This window comes from Struthio camelus, chromosome 2 (assembly GCF_040807025.1).
Source record: "Struthio camelus isolate bStrCam1 chromosome 2, bStrCam1.hap1, whole genome shotgun sequence".
NCBI lineage: Eukaryota > Metazoa > Chordata > Aves > Struthioniformes > Struthionidae > Struthio > Struthio camelus.
The window spans coordinates 80,285,574-80,308,893 of NC_090943.1; the positions used below are offsets into that span (position 1 = coordinate 80,285,574).

General features: G+C 37.7%; 1 protein-coding gene across 31 annotated transcripts in view; it reads right to left on the reverse strand.

Moving 5' to 3' along the window:
- The window catches only part of SEMA5A (semaphorin 5A), a 315,141-nt gene that overhangs the window by 175,578 nt on the left and 116,243 nt on the right, over positions 1 to 23,320 (reverse strand). For all 31 annotated transcript variants that reach the window (XM_068931379.1, XM_009665155.2, XM_068931382.1 and 28 more), the window contains one exon: positions 13,969 to 14,014. In XM_068931379.1, the coding sequence (XP_068787480.1) occupies positions 13,969 to 14,014 (46 nt within the window). The remainder of the gene's footprint in view (positions 1 to 13,968; positions 14,015 to 23,320) is intronic.

The following is a 23,320-nucleotide window of genomic DNA, read 5'->3' on the forward strand; positions in this document are numbered from 1 at the left end:
AAGGCTGTATGGCATAAACTAAGCAAAGAGAGAGATCCAAGTAATTTTGTTGACCTTGTAGACCTTCCGACTGCTCTTATAGAAATAGTATCATTAGACATACACTACAGACATCATATTTATACTTTCCTAGTACTAAGTCATTTTCCCTCCTAAAGATTCTGTTTGCCTTTTTGATTCACTGAAGATTAATCCATCATCAGCCCTAGAAGGTGATAGTGGCTTTTTGTCAAACGCACTGGGTCACGGTGTCATTCTGTCTTACCAAGAAAGTCAAATACAACACAATTTCTTGGTATTCAATATTTCATTCTAGAGGTACATTTCAATTTAATAGTTTCTGTATTTATCAATCAAATAACCTACAGGTCTATAGAGAAGAAAGAGGATAAAAACATGCAGAAAGGATGAAGATGTCCAAGCTTGAGAAGCACAGAATCAAAGAACAGAGCTAAATTTGGTCATATGGATTCTAAAATAAAATAATCCTTTTATATGTAGTTATTTTCCTTTCCAATGTAACTTTTAATTTCTTGGCTTTTTAATAACAGAGCAACGTTTTAGCTGTTAAACACCTAAAATACTCTCATAAAAGCTTCTCCTCTTAAAACTACAGATATATTCAACATTTCACCTAAACAAAGATTTTGTTCTATATCTACATAAAGCCTAAAAAAGAACAAGGAATGTTATCAAGGCATTAGTCTTTTAGATCCTACGCATGATAGACACTTGCTTTTAAAATATTTTGGGATATGCATAAAGCACTGCAACTGAAGTAGCATCCTTCACCATCTTAATTCAGATCTAATGCTTTAACGCACATGGTTGCCTCTCAGTGCACCACGCTACACAGCCTAGATAACTCTTTACAAGTGATGTAAAGCCAGCAACACACACAAAATATTAAGCCCATAACAAAATATTTTTCCAGAGATAAGCAGGGTATTATCGCCAACTGTTACTGGGCCTTTTCACTGCAAGGTATGAAGTAACAAAGTCAGATAGGTATGAAAGAGTAAATTTGCAGATATAGCAAACCTCAGCTTAGGCTGACAAAGCTACCTTGCTTTCATATTTCAGGAAATTAATTACTTAGTCTTAACTCAATTATAGTTATACTTAGTCTCAATTATAATATTCATTTTATAGTCCTTTTGAAATAAATGTGTTTGAGGAGTTTGTAACATTTTACACTGTCACAGGAAACAATAATAACCATTTTACAGAATTCTGGTTTATAATAGAAATGTGGCTGGCTGTGATTTTTGGTTTGGGTCTGGTTTTACGTTTCATTTCCAAATCACTTAGATATTTACAGTTTTATTGGCATCGCTCTGTCATTCTAGGGTCACCTACAAAACAACCTCCTCCAAAGGAAACGTTGGCAACAACTCTGTCAACTGAGACGTTCCTTTCCTCCTGCCCCCGAATCTCAGGGAAGTAACAGCCTAGTCCTAATTCTGTTTTGCAAGGTCCTTAAGAGCGGATTTTAACTCCTGAAATTTAGAGTACTTTAGTAAATAAGCATAGAAAATTGTTCGTGGAGCTGTGTTATGTAAAACAATGGTCAAAATATGGAGGATGTTGTCTACAAACACATTAGCACATGAAATTCTCTGCTCAGCTTTTATTTGCCTATACACATTCAAGGTTTTGCGAGATCAACTCACTGAGCTTTATTTTCTCATGCTCAGTAGTACAATATTCTATGAGTAACACTACTGACAGCCATGTGAGAAAAGAGTGGGGAATCATGCCTAGAGTAGTCTTCATAAATACACCACAACATATTTTTGATCCTCTATGAACTTAAAGCATTATTGTTTCTGTAGATCTGCCCTGATATTTTATTAAAGCTTCAGTAATAAAATCTGAAGATTAATTAAAGTCAGAAAAACATCATTGCAAAAGGCTTTGCATATGTGCTTGATGATATAAAACTTAATTCATATACACATATATATATATATTTTAAGTGGTCAGGTATTTAGAGAGAACAGTATGCTAAATTCTACTAGAGTAACTACATTCACTATGCATTTAACAGTCAGAAAGAACACCAGAGGAAGCTTTCACCTCTTCAATGGAAATGAAGATGCGTGCAAAAGTCTGAACACTCATGTAGACTAGCTTCCACAGTTCCACTTTGGGCAAAGTCTTTGCTCCCATATGATTTTTTTTTTTTTTTTTTTTTTTTAAATCTCATAGCCATAGGCACAGTTTGACCATCCATCATTTCAGCACCCCAAGAAGAGCATGACGAGGCACAGAGCCATTGTACAGAATGGGCAAAATATCTAGGCAAAGAAATGCTTAAAATCATATTAGCCTTAGGTTTCATTTAGAGACTGAAATATTGAAGAATTGAATCATCATAACAAAAACGGTCAATGCCACAGTGAAGTTATATTTAACTAATAATTTATAGAGATCTGTTTTCATTCTGCCCAAATTATTGAGTATTACTAGAATTAATTCTCCCAGTGTTGCTTTATGCTGGATACCCATGGAAGTATCCAGCATATGGGTACTTCCATGTAACATGGAAGCATGTTACACTTGCTCAGCTCTTTCATATTTTTGAGCCTTTGAGTAAAGCTAGCTAAGTCAGCTGAAAAAACAAACCAAAACACAAACAGTGTGGGGCTGACAATATTTCTGATTATTGCCACAGTGACTATACTCTGGGGAAAAGACTAATGGGATTCATCAAGAAAGGAACTTTTCATAAATAAAAATATACACAAATGCAGGTACAAATATTAACCTCTAATTAAACTCATTTATGATAAACTCATTATGTGTACAAACATCTGAAGGCAGAGCATAAAGACAAGAGAGCCAGACTCTTTTCAGTGGTGCCCAGTGATAGGACAAGAGGCAAACTGAAACACAGGAAATTTCGCATGAACATAAGAAAACACTTCTTTACAGGGAGGGTGTCTAAGCACTGGCAGAGGTTGCCCAGAGAGGTTGTGGAGTCTCCATCCTTGGAGATATTCAAAAGGACAATGGTCCTTAGGCAACCTGCTCTAGGTGTCCCTGCTTGAGCAGGGGAGGTTGGGCCAGACGATCTCCAGAGGTCCCTTCCAACCTCAATCGTTCTGTGATTCGGTGATTTAAGTTTTCTTTGACCTATATGCATGTCATTGATTATTTCAATTACCATAAATATATAAAGAAATACGAATAGGTATACAGGTATACACCCTCCATTTTTTATTGTCGAATGACTTCATAATGACCTGTTCATATTTTTGGATTTTGTTTTTAACTGGTGAATCAGTATACCAACAATCATCACACCACAGAATTATTTTACAGATTTAGAGAAGAAAATAAATAATTTCCCAGGCACTAGAATTAACATGGGAAATCCATTATTACCGATTTGGCAAGCTAGTATTAAAGTCAAAAAGTGGAATAAGAGAAAGAAAAAAAAAAAATGTAATAATGCAATAGACCAGCCTATGTTCAGTCAGCAATGAAGCCTTGCTTACGAATACTTATCAGTGGTTGCATAGTCTTTGATTTCATACTGTTAACCCCTTTTAAAACCCATGACAGAAAGAATTGATACACATTTTAAATGCAATTTACCCACTTTGGAAGTTTGCTGCATGCAGGCAACATGGATAAAATCCCTATCACCAAATTCCATGCAGATGCCTAACTCAAAAAAGGGGGTGCTCTCTGTATCCTCAGCATTCCTCATCAGCTACATCAGAAAGCCCAGAGTTCAAATGTCTGTGGATCCTATTCTTGGGTATCTAGCTATCCCCACGCACTGGGCAGAGAGTCTCAGTATCTAATCTAGGACTCCAAGCTCCATTCTGGGGCCAGACACCTACAAATACTTTGATGTGGCAGTTAGGTCTAGCCACTGAGTGAGTATAGCTGCCAAGTGCTCATTATATCCAACTGCTATCTAAAGCCAATAATCTTAGCCATAAATCAAATATCTAACTGCAATTAAGAAAAATAATACAGCTCCTTATGATATTGGTACATTATTTAAATAAAGCATGTTTTCAGTTTGTTTGCCTTCAAATAAATCCAAAATAACAGATGAACTAATGACTTAATATAGAAATCTCATACATTTGTCTAACACCAGATATTTCAAAGCACATCTAGTTTTCAATTTTAATAAAGAAAATGATTTCCATACTTGGACACAAGTTGTAACTCCCAGACTTGACAGCAGAAGCATCACACTGCGGTACCATCTGGGATGGCTAAAATAATAGATGCCAAAAGAGAAAACGTCTACAAAAAAAGGGGGAGGGAAAAGGCAGTAGAAAAACAAAGATAGGCAAAAAGGCAGAGTTTGTCCCAAAACATTGGATAAGCCTATCAGAATAAAACTCTAAACAACATTTCTGATCTATCCTTAATTCAGAACAGGACTAGCTTCCTATCCAGTGACTAAACAGTGCCTTTCCAAAACGTTAACGAGCAACAGTCCTCATCTGAAACCAGGCTCAGTAGCATTGACCACGGCAGGTCAAGTGCTGGAAGCAGCACAGACCTTCCTTTGTGCCCTGAACCACTTTTGAGAGCACAACCGTGAGGTTTGCTTGCTACCGCATTCCGCAGATCTTTCCCTTTCATCAGGTAACAGCAACATGTTTTCCATCCTCGATAAGGCTGATTTGTTTCCTTGAACAGTTCAGGATCCTATTTCTCCCTAATCACAGAAGAAAAGAATTCCGACCTTGAAAAATTTCTACCTGTTCCCTAAGGATCAAGGGAGCAGAACTTTCTGCCTTACGGAAACATAACTAATTCTTCCCATAATTCAGCAGCTGGGTGCATAGTTTCACAGAACTGTGTCAAAGGCTCCTTAGAGCTCAATGGCTGGATGTGTATTGTACATTTTTCTGCAAGTGAACCTAAGGCTGTTCCATCATATTCTCTTATTTTTTCAGTTTTGATGTTTTTGATTTCACAGCTCAACAAGCAATGGCAGGGGATGCTACGGACCACATACTGGCCATAAGCTAGGTAATGATGACCAATAACATAGAGGTGTAAACTGAACACACCTCCTATACTTAAAATTACCTGAAAGCCTAGCAGAATTGCTGAATAGACATTTGCAGTACTGCTAACTGAAGAGAACTGTCTTTAAGTCTCCTCTTTGAACAAGCATGGCATACAATCTGTGGTTGCTTGCTATAGTTCAGGGTAGTTGCCATAAGCAAGAACTGACAATGTGGTTCCATATCAGGGTTTGTAAGCGAAAGCTAATAATCACATTTGAAGATAGAGTATTACAGACATAACGTGGGCATCTTTTTCAAAGTAAACCGCAGATTCCATACTTAGCCTAAGTTTCTCAGCACTACCATGTCTGGGTGTTAAAGAGCTGAAACACTCATCAGCAACTGTTTGGAGTAGACTCTTCACTTGGGCAAAATAAGGTAAAAAGGAAAAGAAGCTGTTCTCAGTCTCCATATTAATATTTTCTGCTTTCGTCTTCCTTATAGTTTACTATCATTTCTGTGCTTCTGCATAATTCTCAAAAGAGAGCCCATGTTCCTGCACACGGATTGCCCAGTTGTCATGAAATGCTGCTCCACTGCAGAATCAGCTGAAGTGTGCCATGGTCTTACACACTCGAGACATTGGAAAGCAGCAGCCTTACTTTCCTTGAAACAGATGTCACTTGGTAGATTACTCTCATACAGTTGTTTCAGGATTCTCGTGTTTGCGAATACAAACATTAGTGCAGCATTCTTCGAAAAAGATTTTTCCACTATGAAGAGTGACCTCACATATAATTACTTTCAGTGCATGGAACACAGTCTGGTTTACTACTGTACATACTAGGAAAAATTAGCAATATATCCACCAAAAAGAGCTAAATTATACCACCGTAAAATCTACATTTCCTTTTTACATGCGTCTGCTATAAAATGTACGTACATACCTTTTGATAGCATCTCTGTCTCTCATGAGAACAAACGCGCTCATGTTACACATTCAGGTGATGCAGGCTTCCACATTATCCGAGAACCTCACAAAATGTTTGAAATTTAAAGAAAAAAGAAGTTTTTCTGTAGTGGAAGTGAAAAATCCCACTACCTAATTTTTTCTTTACCGTGAAACCAGAACAGAAAATTACTGTAAGTGAACAAGAAACAGAGCCTGGCCTGTAGAGATATGAAAGAAAATATAAAAATTAATAAAAAGCTAAGCTCTTCTAGAATGTATTCAGACTCATTTGTTTAGAAATGCACTTGTCCTTATAATTCTGTGCTGGCACAAAACAATGACAGATACAGCAAATACATGGCACACAATGATGTCTCTGCCCTTGCCTTCTTTTTCTTTTCTCTTCCTTCCTTCCCCAAAATACTGACGCATACAGATAAGCTAAGGCAGCAACAAAGCCCTGTCAGTTTGCCAGCATTCCTTGGTTTCACTTAGACTCTTTCTAAATTTAATGAAAAGTTTCAACTCTACTGAAGGGTAGGAAAACACAAATTCTGGAGACTGAAATCTCCCCATTTCTTCGAAGCCAGGCATAAATGAATAACAAGTGGGGTTGAGCAGAAGAGGAGCCATACATCCAACTGACCTTCTTATACGCACTCTGCATAGAAAACAGTTTTGTAATGGAAGCCAGCATATGAACTCAGACAATCATGAAAAAGCAAATATATAATATATATATAAGTGCTCCCATATGGACTGAAAATCCCACAGGTGAGAAGAATATTCAGAAATAGGGGTGAATCCAAACGTGGCCAAATATGACCAATAGTAGCGATCTTCCACATTATCACATAGGTAAAGTCTATGAACACTCTAGCAGTTTCAACAACATCTTTTTTTTCATCCAAAATGGAGCTTTGCCAGTCAGCAATTGTTTTCCCCACAGACACACTACAGAGCGAATTTTACGATTTCTGTGAGCTTGAGGAAACCCTTTCCACCTACACAAAAATAGTTCATTTGGGTAAAAACTAGACATACATGAAATTAAGTGACCATCAATTAAGATGACCAAGTTTATCCCTCTCTGGCTTCAATTAGGTTATGAGTTTGGTCACAAAGTACTGCTCTGTGAGCAGAAACAGCATCACAAAATAATACATTTATTACACAAAAATAACGTATGTAAAATTAACAACATCACAAAAATAATAATGCAGCTGCCGAAAAAGAACCGGAAAGGACCTCAAAGCAATCATCAAGTCCATCCTTGTCTGCCACAAAGGACTAGCTCTAGCTACAAGACGGCTTTTTAAGCGTTCTCTAAAATCCCGATTGTCCAATGTAATTATTTGCGGACTTGCTGTATGAGAAAATCCAACGTTCTTTTTGTCATCAGAAAATTATCAACAAGAGGAAGAAGTATCGTCGAGAACTGGCATTACGATTGTACAGAAGGTCAGAGTTCAAACACCTCCTGGAGTTTTGCTTGTCCCTTAGAGCCTAGGCAGAGGCTCTGTCTGCCCTCACCCATGCATCTGCCTGCTCTATCACCTTTTCTTCACTCTGCAACTTGCTTACCGCAGTCTCCTTCTGAAAACAGGTTTATGAGTGTTTCTTGCTCTCTCTGCTTCCAACACGTCCGGAAAGAGTTGGAAGTATCAAAAGTAAAACCCACTTTTACCGGCTCCTCCAGTGTTTTGACATAGGACAGATTTATCCCACGCAGTGTCTTTCTGCTTATCCATTTTCCATCCACACATCACAGACACACATGAGAAGGGCCCAAGCAGAAAGGACTAAATGCTTTGATGGCTGATGCTCCCTTGTGAGAACGGGGGAAAGCAGTCTGTAATAAGGAGGAATATCTTCTCTCCCTTCACCCTTACACAGCTTCCAGCTACAGCAGGACCCAGTCAGAGGTTTCTTGTAAGGATCCTAACAGAATTTTAAATCTCAGTCTACTTTAGATTTCATTGTTGTCAACCTAAGCTTGTCAAAAGTTAAGGATATCCTTAATTCCCTTATGCCTTCAAGCGTGGAACCAGAGCAAGTTTTTCTTACATCTGGCTTTCTGCACAGTTAGCTTCACCCCGAGATAAAATGATGATTCATTAGGTTTCTTTCATGTATTTCACAGACCAGACAACTGTGACACAACTGATGACTCCAAGTAACATACAAAGCAAAAAATAAATGCAGCCAAATGCAGTGAATTACAGTTACAGAAACGGCATCAAGCTGCCATTTGCTGGCTTCTACTTTGTTGGCAACTCAATAAATTACAAAAATTAAATGAGTGAAGCTCAGTTTCCTATCTTTAAGCTTGCTATTGATTATAATAATATTTTTTTTTAATTATTCAAGGCAAATTCATCCCAATATCAGTATAAATTAAGTATTTTAGGATCTTTTTGTTTCTATGCAATGACTTCTCACAGGCTTTCATTGTGTTTATAGCAGAGGGAACTCGCAGGCATTGTTCTGAAAATGCACTGAGTCTGGGTGATTCAGGACTCTGTTGAAATGCTCTTCTCTGGACTGGACCAAATCACTACCTGAAGCAAAAAAACTAGCTATGGTTATAAAAGCCTCTCCCAAAAGAAACAAAATACCTTTAGTTAAAAAAAAAAAAAAAAGCAGTTGTTATGCTCAAAAGGATTACAACCTTGGTTAATATTTGGTGTCTTGCTTCCCATCAAGTATTGCTAAAAATTATATTATAGGTTAAGAATCGTTAAAGTAGTAATTCATAAAACTGTTTCATATTGTAGACACATTTATTTGTAAAAAGCCTCAGCTGTGAAATCAGTTTCCCTCTATTTTTAACCTAAGTACACACACAGGGATTATACCCAAAGTATACAAGAGTTTAATTAACTTGTTATTAGGTTACCTTCAACCATTAACAATTCATAAACATGAACTATCGTATGTCACAGGTTTTTCAGACGTTCTTGAAACACGCAAACAGCAGCAGGAATTTCCACTGGTAAAACTTACTGTCTCAAGCAGTTCTTCTTCCTGACAGCTCATAGACCCAATCTTGCCTCTACTTCCCCGAATGCCCTAATTAACAGGTATTAAAAAACATGTATCATCTCAAGACTTCAAAATTTAAAGTTAGGTTTAAAAAAAAAAAAAGAAAGAAAGAAAAAAAAAGGAACCTCCAACTTTCTTAGCCTGTGTAAAAAAAAATTAATTTGCCTCCTTTGCAGAAAATGGAGAGCTAAAATTGCCTTTAAGAAACAGACTTTGAGGTAGCTGTAACTGAAAGATGTGCAGATTCCACCTGAGAATAAAACCTCAGGAGATTTAAGTACATACAAGAGCAGGTGGAATAGGCCCATAGGCAACCCCACTGGCATTTCAGACCAAGAATAGGCTCCACAGCTGAAAGATCCAGACAAGAAAGGCAAACTCAAATTATTGAGGCATTGTTAAGGGCACAGGCTTATACAGATGCCACAATCGCCATAAAAATTTTTACAAAGCAGCGTGTATTAGCTTTTCATAAACATGAGAGAATGCATGCATCCTTTCTTCATCCATAAGAGGAACCTCTTTACAGGTGTACCAGCAAATTACTCAAGGCTCAGGCAGGTAAATACAAATGGATCTTACATTCAGAAGCACTCTTTTCCTCTTTTCAAAGAATTTGAAAAAATTGTTGACTATAAAGATACTTCTTACAGCCATCCTCTACCTAATGTCCAAGCCCCACCATTAATCCGGTCATCGTCTAGATATCACCTTTTTTTTCAAAAAGATTTTTAAAAAATTTTATCCACTGAAGGACTACTACTTAGATTTTGCTTTTGTATTTTAAGGGACACATGACAGTTTATAGGAAATCTAGCTTTAGTCTCAGCCCTTGTAAAAAGCCTATTGCTTTTTAATGAGAGGTAAACAATATTTGTTCTTTGACAACTACAGCCCGGAGAGGGCTTCTTTCCTAATCCATAATCTCCATACACTCATTGTTGCAACAGTCGGCTTTGAACAATTTGACTCATATGTCTCTCTGGCAAGGGATTAAAAGGCTTTCATTCTTTTTACCCTTCTTTATTCTCCTACACAAAGAAAATCACTGAGACACGTCAAATACTAGTTCGCTACACACAAAACTTGCTTACTCAAACAAAAGGATTTTCCTATACAGTGCAGAGCCCAGAGCCATGACATGTCGGATGACAACTTTGATGTATCCACAATGGGCAAAGATGGCTCACTAAACAGTCCCGGGTCACGTTTAAATACACATCCTGTCTGATGCAATCCATTACCATCCTCGCCATCGTTTTTGCAAGGGATTTACTTTCACTGAACTGATGGAAATGGACCTCTTTTCATAAATAAGTACCTGTTCTGCACTTCTTTTGTGAGAACGTGCACTTCAAATGCTTTGTTTCTTTGTTTTAAAAAGAAGGGTTTATCTCATGTTTCAAAAAATATTTGCCAGGTAGGTATTTGTAGGAAGTAGGGCATATTCATCGCTTGGACTTTTTTTTTTTTTTTTTTTTTTTAAATAAACAAGCTGCCATTATTCTACTCTATTCCATTCCAGAGAGCTTGGCTATTACAAATTAATACGTTATTTACAAAATGGCTCTTCTGTCTTTTAAACAGCATAAGGAAAATTGTAAGCAGGAGATTCACATAGGTGCTTTTGCTTATTATAACTGAGTGTTTCTTAGGATTACACAGTTTGCTATGCCTAACAGGAGGCCTTTTATTTTCCTAACAGCATCACGTGAGCACCCTTAAAGACACACTCCAGCAGATATTTAGGCAGGGCAGAAGGGGAATATTTGTTTATACAAAAGCAAGAGAGGTGCATCAGTCATCAAGATCAAATTTGAGGCATTCCTATTCAGGAACTGGACTACAAGTAACCATGATTAAATTGAGGAATCAAGCTAAATCACAAGCAGTCAATGTAAACAAAATAAACAGTTATAAAAGTCTGGATGAAAACTGCAAAAGCTGGTTACAAATTGTAACAGTCATCATTGCTTCCACCATGGCAGCATCTGCTGTGCACGAGAGACAGTCAGCACTTTTCCTCTCTCTGCAGACACGAAATAACAAAGATAGAGCTTGGACAATTTTCTAAAATAATTTAAAAACGAATCTATAGGTTGCATTGCTCCCAGCTCTTCTGTGTTCTTATTATTCTATGCACAAAGCTTCTCACTGCTAGCACTTCCCTGCCTGCCTCGTCTTCCAGATGTGAAAACAGAGTTTGTTAGCTTGCAAAACAGCTGTGTGTTTTTACAAAAGTGGGTTCATGCAAAGTAATCACAGTGAGCAACATAAGCAGAAAAACTAGACTGAATTTTTTATGTTGCTATCATGAAAAACTGTGAGAAGAAAAAGAGTACTAGAAGAAAAATTCTTCTGTCAGTACATAGTGTCAAAGTGTTCACGCACCGAACAAGCAAATGCTAGCTAGCACATATGGTATTAATGAGCAAAATAAACCACAGTATACTCTATTTCTCCTGTGAAAAACTATCATTTTATTTTTCAAGGATTTCATAAAATTTTTACTTTGCGTTTCATTTTTGCCCCCACTTCCCTCAATCGTTATAGAGTTTCAGGTCTGAAAGATTTACAGCTTCAAAATATTGTAACTTTTAATCACCAAACTGGGAAACTCAGTATCATCTAATTCTACAGTCATTTGCTTAAATAAATAATACATGTTTCATTTCCAACATATTTTTTCCACGGCATGTGAATGAGATAAATTTCATATGCCTTAAAGGTTCAAAAATTCAATAAAAAGAACTCCACTTCTATTATTCCTGAGGGAACCCTGTAATACGTTAATGATCGGGAACGCAAACCAGGATTATGAAGCACAAACTAACCTGACCCAGCAACAATTATCAGAAAGGTTTGCAAATCTTGGTGAATCGTTAGTGAAATACAGACTTAGCTTTAGGTGGGTTTCAGGTTTGTTGCTGGCAAGTTCTGAATTCTAAGTTTCCACAGGAATGGTTACCATTTCTTTAAGAGAGATCCAAATATGTTGTTTATCAAGTCTGAGAGTCCTAAACAATACCCCTAACATCCTAAGCCACTTGCAGTGAAACACAGGCTTTAGCTATCTCACAGATGATTTGGAGCTGCCCTAATTTGGCACATTTGCCAGCCTGCAAGAACCCAAAGACAAATGCTATCTTTTGGATAGGGGGGGTCCTGGAGCACTCAAACAGAAGCAAAAAAAGAGAAGTAGAGGGAGAAGAGAGAAAGAAAAGATCTGTGAAGGACAAATATGAAGGAGTCGCAATGGTAGGGTACAAAAATAAGGAAGAAAACCTGGAAATTTGGAGTAGGAGTAGCAAAGATGAGAGGAGAAAAAAGTCATACTTCGCTTTTGATTTAGAAACCCAACCACCCCAAAGGGCTTCCCCTAAGGAAAAAGGTTTGAAGATACAGTGGTAAACAGGTAGTCTTTCAGCCTTATAAGACAGAATAAGAAACTATACCAAAAGTTAACTTAAAAGACTGTCTGTTTTAGAGGCTTCTGCATGTTCAGAAGACTAAAACCTAGTGTAACATCAATACCATGATTTCTGTCTAATTTTATGGCTTTGGCTGATCAGATGAGGTTTTTGGTTTAAGTCAGAATAATTAAAAATGTCTGTAATCCACAGATTCTTCCCTCTTCCCCTATTGACACTCACCCTACCAGAGCAAAGCTAGGAGCTTCAACTGCAGATTGGCCCAATAAGTTACAACGCAACATCACATACAACTGATTGCATCCTGTCAATAAGAATCTGCACGACTTAACCCAAAGTATCTGCCAGAGCGTCAAATATGTCAGGATATGCCAGATAAGGTGAAAGCAGACAATCTGAATTCTGGATAAATAATAATGAAACTGTTCAGCCTCAAGCACTAGCAAAAAAATTGGCTTTTTATCAAAATTGCAATTTCAGTAAACTACGAGCCAACTTCAGATCTTCCTTCTCGTCTCTGACGGTGAAGGAAGACTGCAAGCTTAATTGAAGCATACATACGTCGTAGATGTTCTGCAAATCACAAAGATAGCTTTACCTACATGTACTTTACTTTTCTGTACTCAACTGTATAGGTTTACTCTGTGGAATGAACAGTCACAGCAATGAATTTAAAGCTAGTTTTAAACCATGGGGGAAAAAAAGATTATGAAACATCATACATTTCTATTTTATTGTGATTTTCTATTCCCAAAGCTTAACAAATTAGCCAACTTAATTAAATTTAGTAAAGCAACTCTCAGAGCCAAAAGCACAGAAATGATAACAAAGGTTAAAAATAATGAAAAAGAAATCCAACAAAATCTAAGCAGGGAATAACATTCAGAAGACTGTGGGAAAATGAGACTGTTGATAGATGACTAACTCTGTGTGGATGTAATATGAAGTTCAGGGCAAAATAAACGGCTCAGGGGTTCTTCCTTGTCCTTTTTATGATGCCTAATCACCTCTAAAAAGCTTCAAATTTCACCTTCCAACCTCTAACAAGGTTACCCAAGTTAGCTACCTTATACACAACCCTTAGTTTCTGATACCTGTGCTGACACTGCATTTCTTTATTGAAATCTGCTGTTTCAATTGCCAAATTTTCCGTTAGCAACTACGAATGAATTTCTATTTATAATTATTTAAAAAATACTTTTCTCTATAATAACACTATATTTCTGAAGACAGCTTTAACAAAGTGCAGAATAATAAGTTAAAGCATTTCTCTAAGAGAATATGATTCTCCTCCCCAGCCTTCATTTTGCAGAGATTCACTCCAACAAAATCACAGCAAAAAGCAAGGTAACATCAGGTCTGTATGGTCTGAGACAAAGGCTAATACGATATTTAAATGGATAATAGCAGTTATAGAATAAAGGGAAGCAAAAACAGATACATAGCTATCTGTAGTTATGAAGCTTATGAGTATCTTGATTATCTGCTTTAAAACATCTGCTTAACCTATGTCATGCACAGGATCTAAGAAAATTAATAGTAAACTTACCTGTATTAGAGAGAGATCCTCAAGCTGCAATCTGAAGAGGTAGTTTCTGGAGTTAAAAAGAAGTACATAAAAATAATTGTTATTAGTGTTTAAATAAAAACATAATTTATGAATATAAAAGGTAGAAGCAATGAAAATGTGCCTGGGAGTCAGGACTCAAATCTTTAAGGGATCGTCTCCAACACACAGCCCTTGGGCTAAGGCAATTTCCAAAACTTCTGATTTTCAGCTTGAAGGACTGGATTCACATGAAAAAAGTAGCTATTTATGAATAGCCACATTCATGTACATTGGAGTCATTCACTCCAGTCTTCCTTCAGAACCAATGGAAAGAAACACGTGCTTGCTTAGGCAGATCCACCTGACCGACGTTAGATGTCTAAACGAGAACAAGATGATACCCAGACTAAAACTGTCTGCTTCTCTCCAGAACGATGGGACCTGGTGCACTTAGCTCAACCACAGATACGTAAAGCTTGAAGCGATGAATGCCATTATAATAGAGTATTTCCAGAAGTCACAGAGATTTCACAATCCTAACTCAAGTGCTATCACCAACTGGCTCAACTTTACAATCAGCGGAGGGTTTTTTTCCCCTCACGTACATCAGCACTGCATATGAACTGCCAAGTATATTAAACAAAAGTGGGCATTTTTACTGCAAAAACTTTTCTCGTTACCTTTTTTCTCTACAGCAACATGCTTAACGAGAATTCGGTGAAGTCAATCACGCTTCCAAAGTAAGCAGGGGCTAATATGTGCCATCAAGCTATTGACTATATGATTCATTGAAGCATCTCCCAGGCATTAACTTCTTAAAAAAACATAAAGGACTACTTATTCCATGCTATATTGTTCCGTGCACTGAAGGAATTCGGGGGAGCTTGTGTGGACTACAAACAAGACCATTTCTGGGGAAATGACAGCTTACTACACCTAGCAGGGGGGACTGTGCCTGACTGACAAGAAGCTTAAATAATTTTTCTTTAGCCCATCCTGGTACAATATACGTGTGCTGCCACAATTCCTCCACGCTTACCATGTTTATCTAGTTAACGCAGCTATGTTGTTCTATCTGTTCAGATAAATCAGTTTTGTTAGTAGTGTCCATGATATCAATTCACAGTCCTCACAAAAATGAGCAAACAGTGCACCAATTTTGAATTGATTTTATCAGTTCCTTATCTCTTTAGCGCAGATTCTCCCCTGTGGCAGGTCTGAATAGGGCTCTTACATGCTCTGTTTCCCTATTCCCCCTGTTCACTGTTTTTTTTTCCCCATCTTATCCTCTCCTCACACTTGTTTTTCTTCTCATTACTTATTATTTTTTCTTTAGAGTTTTATATACGTAAATTTCTTCAGTCCTCTCTTCCTTACCTTTTATCTTATTTAAAGCCATTCTGTGTTTTTCAATATCACTGCAGTTATTAAGTTTTATAAATGAAAATGAAAAGACATTTTTGAAAGATGAAAATTTAAACATGACTTCAATTTTTATTGTCATAAGAAATTTGTAAAATTATTACCAAATTTCAAAAAATTCATTTTAACAAAGTAAGTAAACATTGCTAATAAAGAAACGATTAATTTTAAATTTAAATAATTGCAATATTTGCAGATCATCTGGAATATTACATCCATGTGATTCGTAAAAACTACAATCTAATTTGAAATGAGACCAGATTTTTTGAGATAATAATCCTATTTCTTTCCAAAGAGGCACCAGGTATCCCAACGGGCACAGATGGTCAGGACCTGTATTATATATCTCTATTAAATATTGTAAATCAGTGAGTCTCAAAATTATCAACCTGTGTCTGAACAATGAAAAATATCCTAACTTTGTCAAATCATTTATTTCAGAAACATAACCTCTATCATCGCTAGCTTTATTTAGGGACCCTGAGGTGCATGTATGTGTATTTATTTATTGACTCTGATACATCCTTTTTTTTTTTTTTTTTTAAATAGTCTATTTACCAGAATAGGGTTAATCTTTTCTGCGGATAGAGGGGGGTTACTTACTCAAAACATGAGAGACAGACTGTTAAAAGCAAGAAGTCATGAGAAAGCAAAAGGCAGGATGTTCGTTATTAGCACAAGGCAACCATCAAAGTGAAATCACTGAAGCCCTTGCGTATGAGTCACGGAGAGACCTGAAACAGGCAAAAGCGAAAACCACCACCGCTGTAGGACAATGCTTACCTAACGCTCCATCCACATGCTAAGTGCACGTTAACCTGAAAGACTTTCACTGAAAGTCATAAAACGATGCATGTACTCTTTCTAACCTACTACATCCCCTACTACCTCTGCAAGGACAAAAAAGCAACAATATTTGCAAAATGTGTCTTGCTCAGAAGCACTCAGCCGGGAACATAAATACTAAGACTGCTCCTGTTCTCATTGCCTATGCTTTTCATTGGCCATTGCGCTTCTCTCGCTCTAGGTAGGAAAGTTGGAGAAACCTGTAAGTTCACTGCCATTGCAAATCTTTGTTTCCACTACAGAAGCAGGACAACTATTTTCTTCCAGAGAAGCTGAGCTGCTTCCCCAGGAGGTATACATGGTCGTCTCAACTCACTGGTATCAGACTCAACAGGAGTGACACGCAAACGCCACATCTCCCTCTACAAAGGAATGGCATCTCTGTTGCAGAACGTCTGAGCAGACGTGTCTGACCTCACACTTTTCATTTCCAGGTCAGGACTTCACATAGCATCATGTCATTCCCTGTGTGCACTTCATCTTGAGATCTCTACTGCAGGTTTATCCCTAATGTAGCATTTTAAGGCAGAACACCTATGATCAATAAGGCCTTTGTATGGCGTCTCATTCTTGCATCATTTCCATCCAATTTATTAATAAAGTAAGCTATTGTCTCAAATTGCAAAAACTCCAAATGAATGAATAAATAAATTAAAATTGTACCATCCTGAAGAAAAATAGAGCCTGGAAGTTTTTGATTCTACCAAGTAAGAATTACAGCCTACGTAGGAGGGCACAACACCTCTCCCCTGTGAAATGTCCCTAGAATTAGAAATTATCTCCGGAATTATATCTACTGTCCCTATAAATATTAAGGAGACTAAAATCTCCACATCTATGTGAATAAGCCAAGAGTCAGAGCTAATTAGGATACATTTTTCAGTTTCCTGTGGCTGCCAATAAAAAATTAAAATAGGGCATCTTTTTCCAGTTTCATAAAGCCAAGAAAAAAAGAAAGAAGACGGAAGGAGAACAAAAAGAAAGTGCACAACATTATAAAAACATATTTTGCAACATAACGGCAAATTGGGCAGCTGGACAGTACAGAGTGACTGTTATAACGTGACCAATGCTAGGGCAAGCTGCTAGCTAGCACTCAGAAAGCAGTCAGAGATGCTCCTATGCAAACGCATCCACTTCAGTAAAACTAGCAGGAGTACATTTAGATCTGTAAGTATAAGATTCCTTGCTGAGGAATGCTTCTTTACTATGTGAGAACTCATCAGAAAAGGATACATAGGAGTAAAATCTAGAAAGAAGTTAAGGGTGATAGTAAAAAAACATACTGGAAATCTGATCTCAATCTGCCAAACCAAATAAAAAGTTAATGTCAATTTTAACCACACATGTGGAGTTATAACGCCTCTCATGAGACAAGAGGCAACAATTACTTCAAAACGCTATTGAGATTATGCCCTGGTATGGCCTTTCCTCTGCACTTATTTTCCTTCGTTCTACTGCACTTATGCTTTGAAAGCCACAACAAATGTCATATTAACGTTACCAAGTACCTTTTTGAAGCATAGACATAGACCTCTTACCACGTAGGCATGTCTCTTGTCCAAATATGGTGGTGATAAAAGTAAGATAAATACAGCTTTGCGTGCTGAAATTAAAGTGATTCAACACTGGCTGTAATTGGTAAAATTGCTTCCACGTGGTGCTTAATGAATGAGGACGACAAAATATGTTACATCAATCTGCAAACAGAAGGGCAGTATGAGAAGGAAACATAACTAAGAGCATGAGATAAAGGAACCTGCATTCCTTCAGATAACTATAAGCAGTAAGTACATAGTATAATATTAAAATAAGTATAAATAATAATAAAATATCTTGCTTCCTTACAAGTTTTCTGAAAACTGAGCCTATCGTGCATTTTTCCTAATTGACGCTTGTGTTTTAGGTCTCTGAGTCTGAACAGGATCCAGATACTGCTTTGTGTATAGTGAAGGACGCAGATCCATAAGTACAAGGTACAAAAAGTGAACACAGCAGTAAGTACTGTTGCATGAAGCACAGCTTTGAATTTGAAGAACATAAAAGTGGCAAAGTTAAGAGATCGGAAAATAAGAATATGCACGTCACTTTAATTCAAGCTGTTTCTATTTATGAATCTTAGAAAATCTTTAATTGTATGATTCGTGTTAACTTCCACAGAACCCAAAAATTGGTCTTGTCTTCTGAAATAAACCATTAAAAAAGTTCAAAATGAGAAAGTGTGGAGAAAGTCCAGAAAAATAAACTAAAGGACAGAGGTTAGAATAAATAAACGAATAAAGAAAAAGGAATAAACCTGGAGAAGTTATTCAAATGTTTAACCTTCTCCAAGTACCAAACAAACAATACAGGTTCATACAGCAAGTGTTCAGCTATTACCTTCCAGAGGAATATTGTCGGTGATGCCACCCGCTGTTGTTACAGGAGACACTCTCATGTTAAGGATGATACTAGTATTATGAAACTGAGCAGTTCAGCCACAGGGAGTATGAAAAGAACTGGATAGTTATATGCAAAATACACACCTTTTTTGGGAGAAGACAGTTATACTACCAAACTGCCATAAAGCAACTCTCTTCTACTTGTCTGTCACTGTTAGGTACAGAAGGATTAAATTAATTTTCTGGGTATGTTTGAATTAAATGAAGAAAAATAATACATACAAGTGGAGTGGTTTGCTTATATAGGGTAGTGGGCTTGGGGTGCAAAGAGAGAAAGGTTGAAACTAGACACACGTAGATGACATCCTTATAGATCAGACTAAGAATCTGCATCTTTCCCTATACACGAAGCAGTATCTGGATCCAGTTCAAACTCAGAGACCTAAAACACAAGCAGCGATTAGGAAAACGTATTAGATTCAGTTTTCAGAAAATCCGTACGATAGCAAAAGGAAGTCCCCCACCACGTCCACCACCTCTGCAACTGAGAGCCCAAGTCAACGAATAGGGGTTGCGACAAACTCAGATATTCAAGGCATGATAAAGCTGATAGCGCCAAATTCCTTTTGGAAGACTACATTACAAGATTCCTTCTTGTACGTTTCTCTCAAGAAATCAGATTTCACATGAAAGGAAACAAAATTAGTGAAATCTATTTAAGATTGAAAATGAAAAGTAGAAGCTATTTAAGAACCCAGCTGTAAGCAAAAGAAGTCATGATTCTATAATCGAGAAAGGGAAAAACTTTGGGTAAAAGCTAACTCTAATTCTGCAATGTAGTAAAAACAATAACCAATCTAAATTTGGGCATATTAAGATACTATACGAACAATATGCAAAAAAGCTAAGGACAATATATTGGAAATAAAAGAAAACCTACAAAAGTGGTTTAGCTGAACTAGTATGTGAAAACGGTCAAACTGCAATGAAAACAGAACGGTCAATAAGTATGCTCAGTCTGTACTTTGTAGGAAACAGAAGATTCATATCACATGAGAATAATGACCTACTATCCCAACGACAATTGATATGATGCGAAAACACCACACACAGACAAACATTTTCAGACAAGCAGGCCATGCTAATTCAACATAAAAGAAAATGGTAAAGTGATCTTTGGTCTCCTTATTGTTCTTTTTTAAATGAACTTTTAAAATTGCAAGACTTCATGAAGAATGAAAGACTCTCAATGTTTCATTCATTTTCAAAAGGAAAAAGAGTAAGGCTCAGATGATCATATGCTGACCAGTGGACACTGAGATTGCCAAGGAGAATAAGAGAACTACTGTTGGAATCATTTAGGAAACAAATATGTTGCAAGAATTGAAATTAATCCAATCAAAGCCTTTGTCAAATCTGATATCCTTCCTTGACTGTTACTCCTCAGGATTAGCAAGTCCTAAGACACTTGCTGTTCTGTGGCTCCACAAACTGCTTCGGCAGCGACATGAGATCCTACAATGCAACACTCCTTCATGGATGACCAAGAATAGCCAGGCATCACTTTTAACTATCTCCTGCCATGGGCTTCTCCAGGAAAAGCAGAAAGGTATTGGTGGCCTGTGCCTGCAGCTCCTCCTGAAGTCCCATCATGAAATATCATCTCAAACAAGCTCCACTGTCTTCTCCTGTCAGCCCATGCTTCTCACACAGAGCACTCCTGTTCCTGCACTGGAGATGGTCTTGTCACCTGCTCACCTCTGCTGTCTGCAGATTAAGGCTTTTCTGAATATTATGCCTTAGCCCAGAGAAGTTATTGAGCCTACTCAGCTACTCCTTTGGTAAGCTGTTTATCAGATTCAGCTGTATCATGAATATCACCTCAAGTATAATCCAAAAAGTTAACCTTGCACATGTGGCTGACCACAACTTTAATACTCTTTTGTGTTGCAATGGAGCTTTTATCTTTTGGCAGATACTGCATGCAGTGGACTACTAGTATACACCCACATTAGTAGCCATGCAAATGCTATGTGGTCTTGTCACCATTTCAGTCATTAAGACATCAATTTTATGTTTCTTCTCAATATTTATTTGCAATTACATTTAAATTTCGGTGTTTTATCTCCCCACCCCAAAACAATAACAGGAATAGATTCAGGTAAATTCAGAAATTGTAGATGGTTCACACCTTTTGCGACCTGTTTTCCTGTAGTAATCAACTCGGGCAAAAACAGTTTGCCTGCGCTGTTTTTCTGCTTAGGTTCAGGGGGAACCTAAGCTAGCTAAAGTTTTTTTTTTTTTTTAAAGTAAGAAAAACTGTAAAAACAAAAAGGTCAAAAATAGATATAAATAATGATGATGATACAAAAGTACTTAAAGGAAGGAAATATTAAACTTGATGAACCACTTTTTCAAAGCTAGCCTTGAATTTCCCTCCTATAATTATGTTTTGGTCCTCAGACAGAAGGGTCTGTTTGCAACAGATGCTCTTCTTTTCAACGGAAGCTCTGTGCATACGGAAAATCCAGAAGCAGGATGCATACGACGCTAACGCCTCTCTATGTAAAACGCAGTCTTGCTCCTATCAAATCTAGAGCTGTGAGGGTCACATATAAAGCAAGCGTCATTGCACTGCTAAATTTTCCTGACCGCACTCTTGGTACGAGTACCACGACCAACCTGCCTACCTAGTGTCTTGAGCAGCCCAGCCACAAGATGAGCGCAACCACTCAAGGGTGTCCCGAAGAGAGCGGCGATGGCTCGCGCAAGGCATTGGCATTTCGGAGGCGGGGAGAGTTTGTCACAGCTCTAACTGCTGCTCCGAGCAGTATCACTGTAGGAAATCTTCCGTATCATGATATCCACTCCTAGCCAGCTGGGCAGCACCCTGCAGCCCTGTGCCATAAAGGCACGCAGAAGTGGACAAGTTCAGCAAGCACAGCCACTGTGCAGGCAAGACAGGACGGAAGCAGTATGTTTAGGCAGACATCCACTGCAGAAGGAAGGAGTTGGTAGATTATATGTGAACACAGTCTAACAGAGAATCAAGGGAAGGTACATATTGCCATAGTCTGCAGTCAAGATATGTACCTAGACTAGCACAGAGGAAGTGTATACGCATTAAGTCAAAGACAATTAAATTAAGACAGGTGCCTTCACGATACCTTTTTTTTGATTTGATTTCTGAAGGCGGCTTGCACTGAAGTAACAGTGTGCTCCGCCAAAACAGGGATGTCCCATTTACCCCGACACAATCCTTCTCCTCTGCCAGCTGTATACTCACTCCTATCACCCTGACTCAGCTCTGGAGCTTCTCTGATCATGCATCGTGCTAGTTCCACTCATTACAATATTAGGATAATATTAACCCAGCAAAAGAAAGTGAGCAATTTGAGCAATTTTGAGTTGACCAAGCTTACTTTGTGATCAGACTACTGCCAGAGCTGGTGCCAAGGAGGGGAAATTGCACATTGGGGAAAGGAGGAAAAAAAAAAAAAAAAAAAAAAGACAGACACAAAGTGTAAGCATTTAAAAGTATTTAGGAACTCCTTAGCCAGTTGAAAGGGTGGCACCAGGGGGAGAAAGATATTCCTTTTTCAGGAGCAGTAAGCTGGTAACTTCTCTCAGATTTCACAAGAAGGCATACCTGAGATTAGATCCTTAGTGGAAGGACAGACATCTATTACCCTGAACCAAGTGTGAAATGAGCAGTCAAACCCAGATGGATATTCAAAGTATATACCAATTCACTCCTGGTGCCTGTATATTCTCTTCCAATAGGTAGCACTCGGAGCACCTCATTTTCAAGAAGCTCTCAGACTCTCCTGCTGAGAGCAGACAACAGCAAGAAGCAAACCTGTATAGCTATTTATTCCTTTAATAAAGAGATTCTTAAACAACCGTTAATGAATCCTTCAATTTGCCTTTTCATCATTATGGCAAGTAGTGGTAATGGTTCAAATAAACGTTCCCAAACACACACCAAATTAAGTGAAAAGGCATACTGTTATAGTATCAGCCAGATAGTGCCTCAGGCAATAAGCCACCTCAAAGCAAGTTATAATCCTCAAAGTAAGTGTAATTAACTTGCAGGAGAATTTACAGGGGAAAGACATTGTTAACAGGATGTTCTGCATAAAAAATACTGTTTCAGATATGTCTAGCTATATCATATTCAGTTAAAAAACGTGGAACCATAGATTTGAGACCCATTTCTGATAAGCAACTATATATTTTGAAAGCCAAACTTGACTTTTAAAAACTAAATTACTACAGTTTAAGAACAAACTCCAGCTAGACTCCTACCAGTTCATAGTTTGAAGCAGAAGCAGCTTGGGGGGAGGAGGGCTACTTCATCATGCCTTTAAACGCACAAGCTGCTTCTGATATAATTCTTGGTGCATAGTCTGACTAGAATCATTAAGAAAAAAGAAATTAAGTCGTCACACACACACATACACACACAGAGAGAGAAACAAAACAGAAGGTATTAAAAGGAAAACCTAACTCACTATTTTGCACTTCAACATTGCTGCCCTGACCCATCAGCTGTGAGACCTTCGAGCTGACTCCTGTTTTACCCAAAACGGCTGGAACACTTCCTGCACACACTTTTTGTTCGGTTTATAAGAAACAGTTGATAAGAATTTAGGGAATGAGAAGAAATGGCACCGCACACTTTGCCAGGGCAATCGAAACAC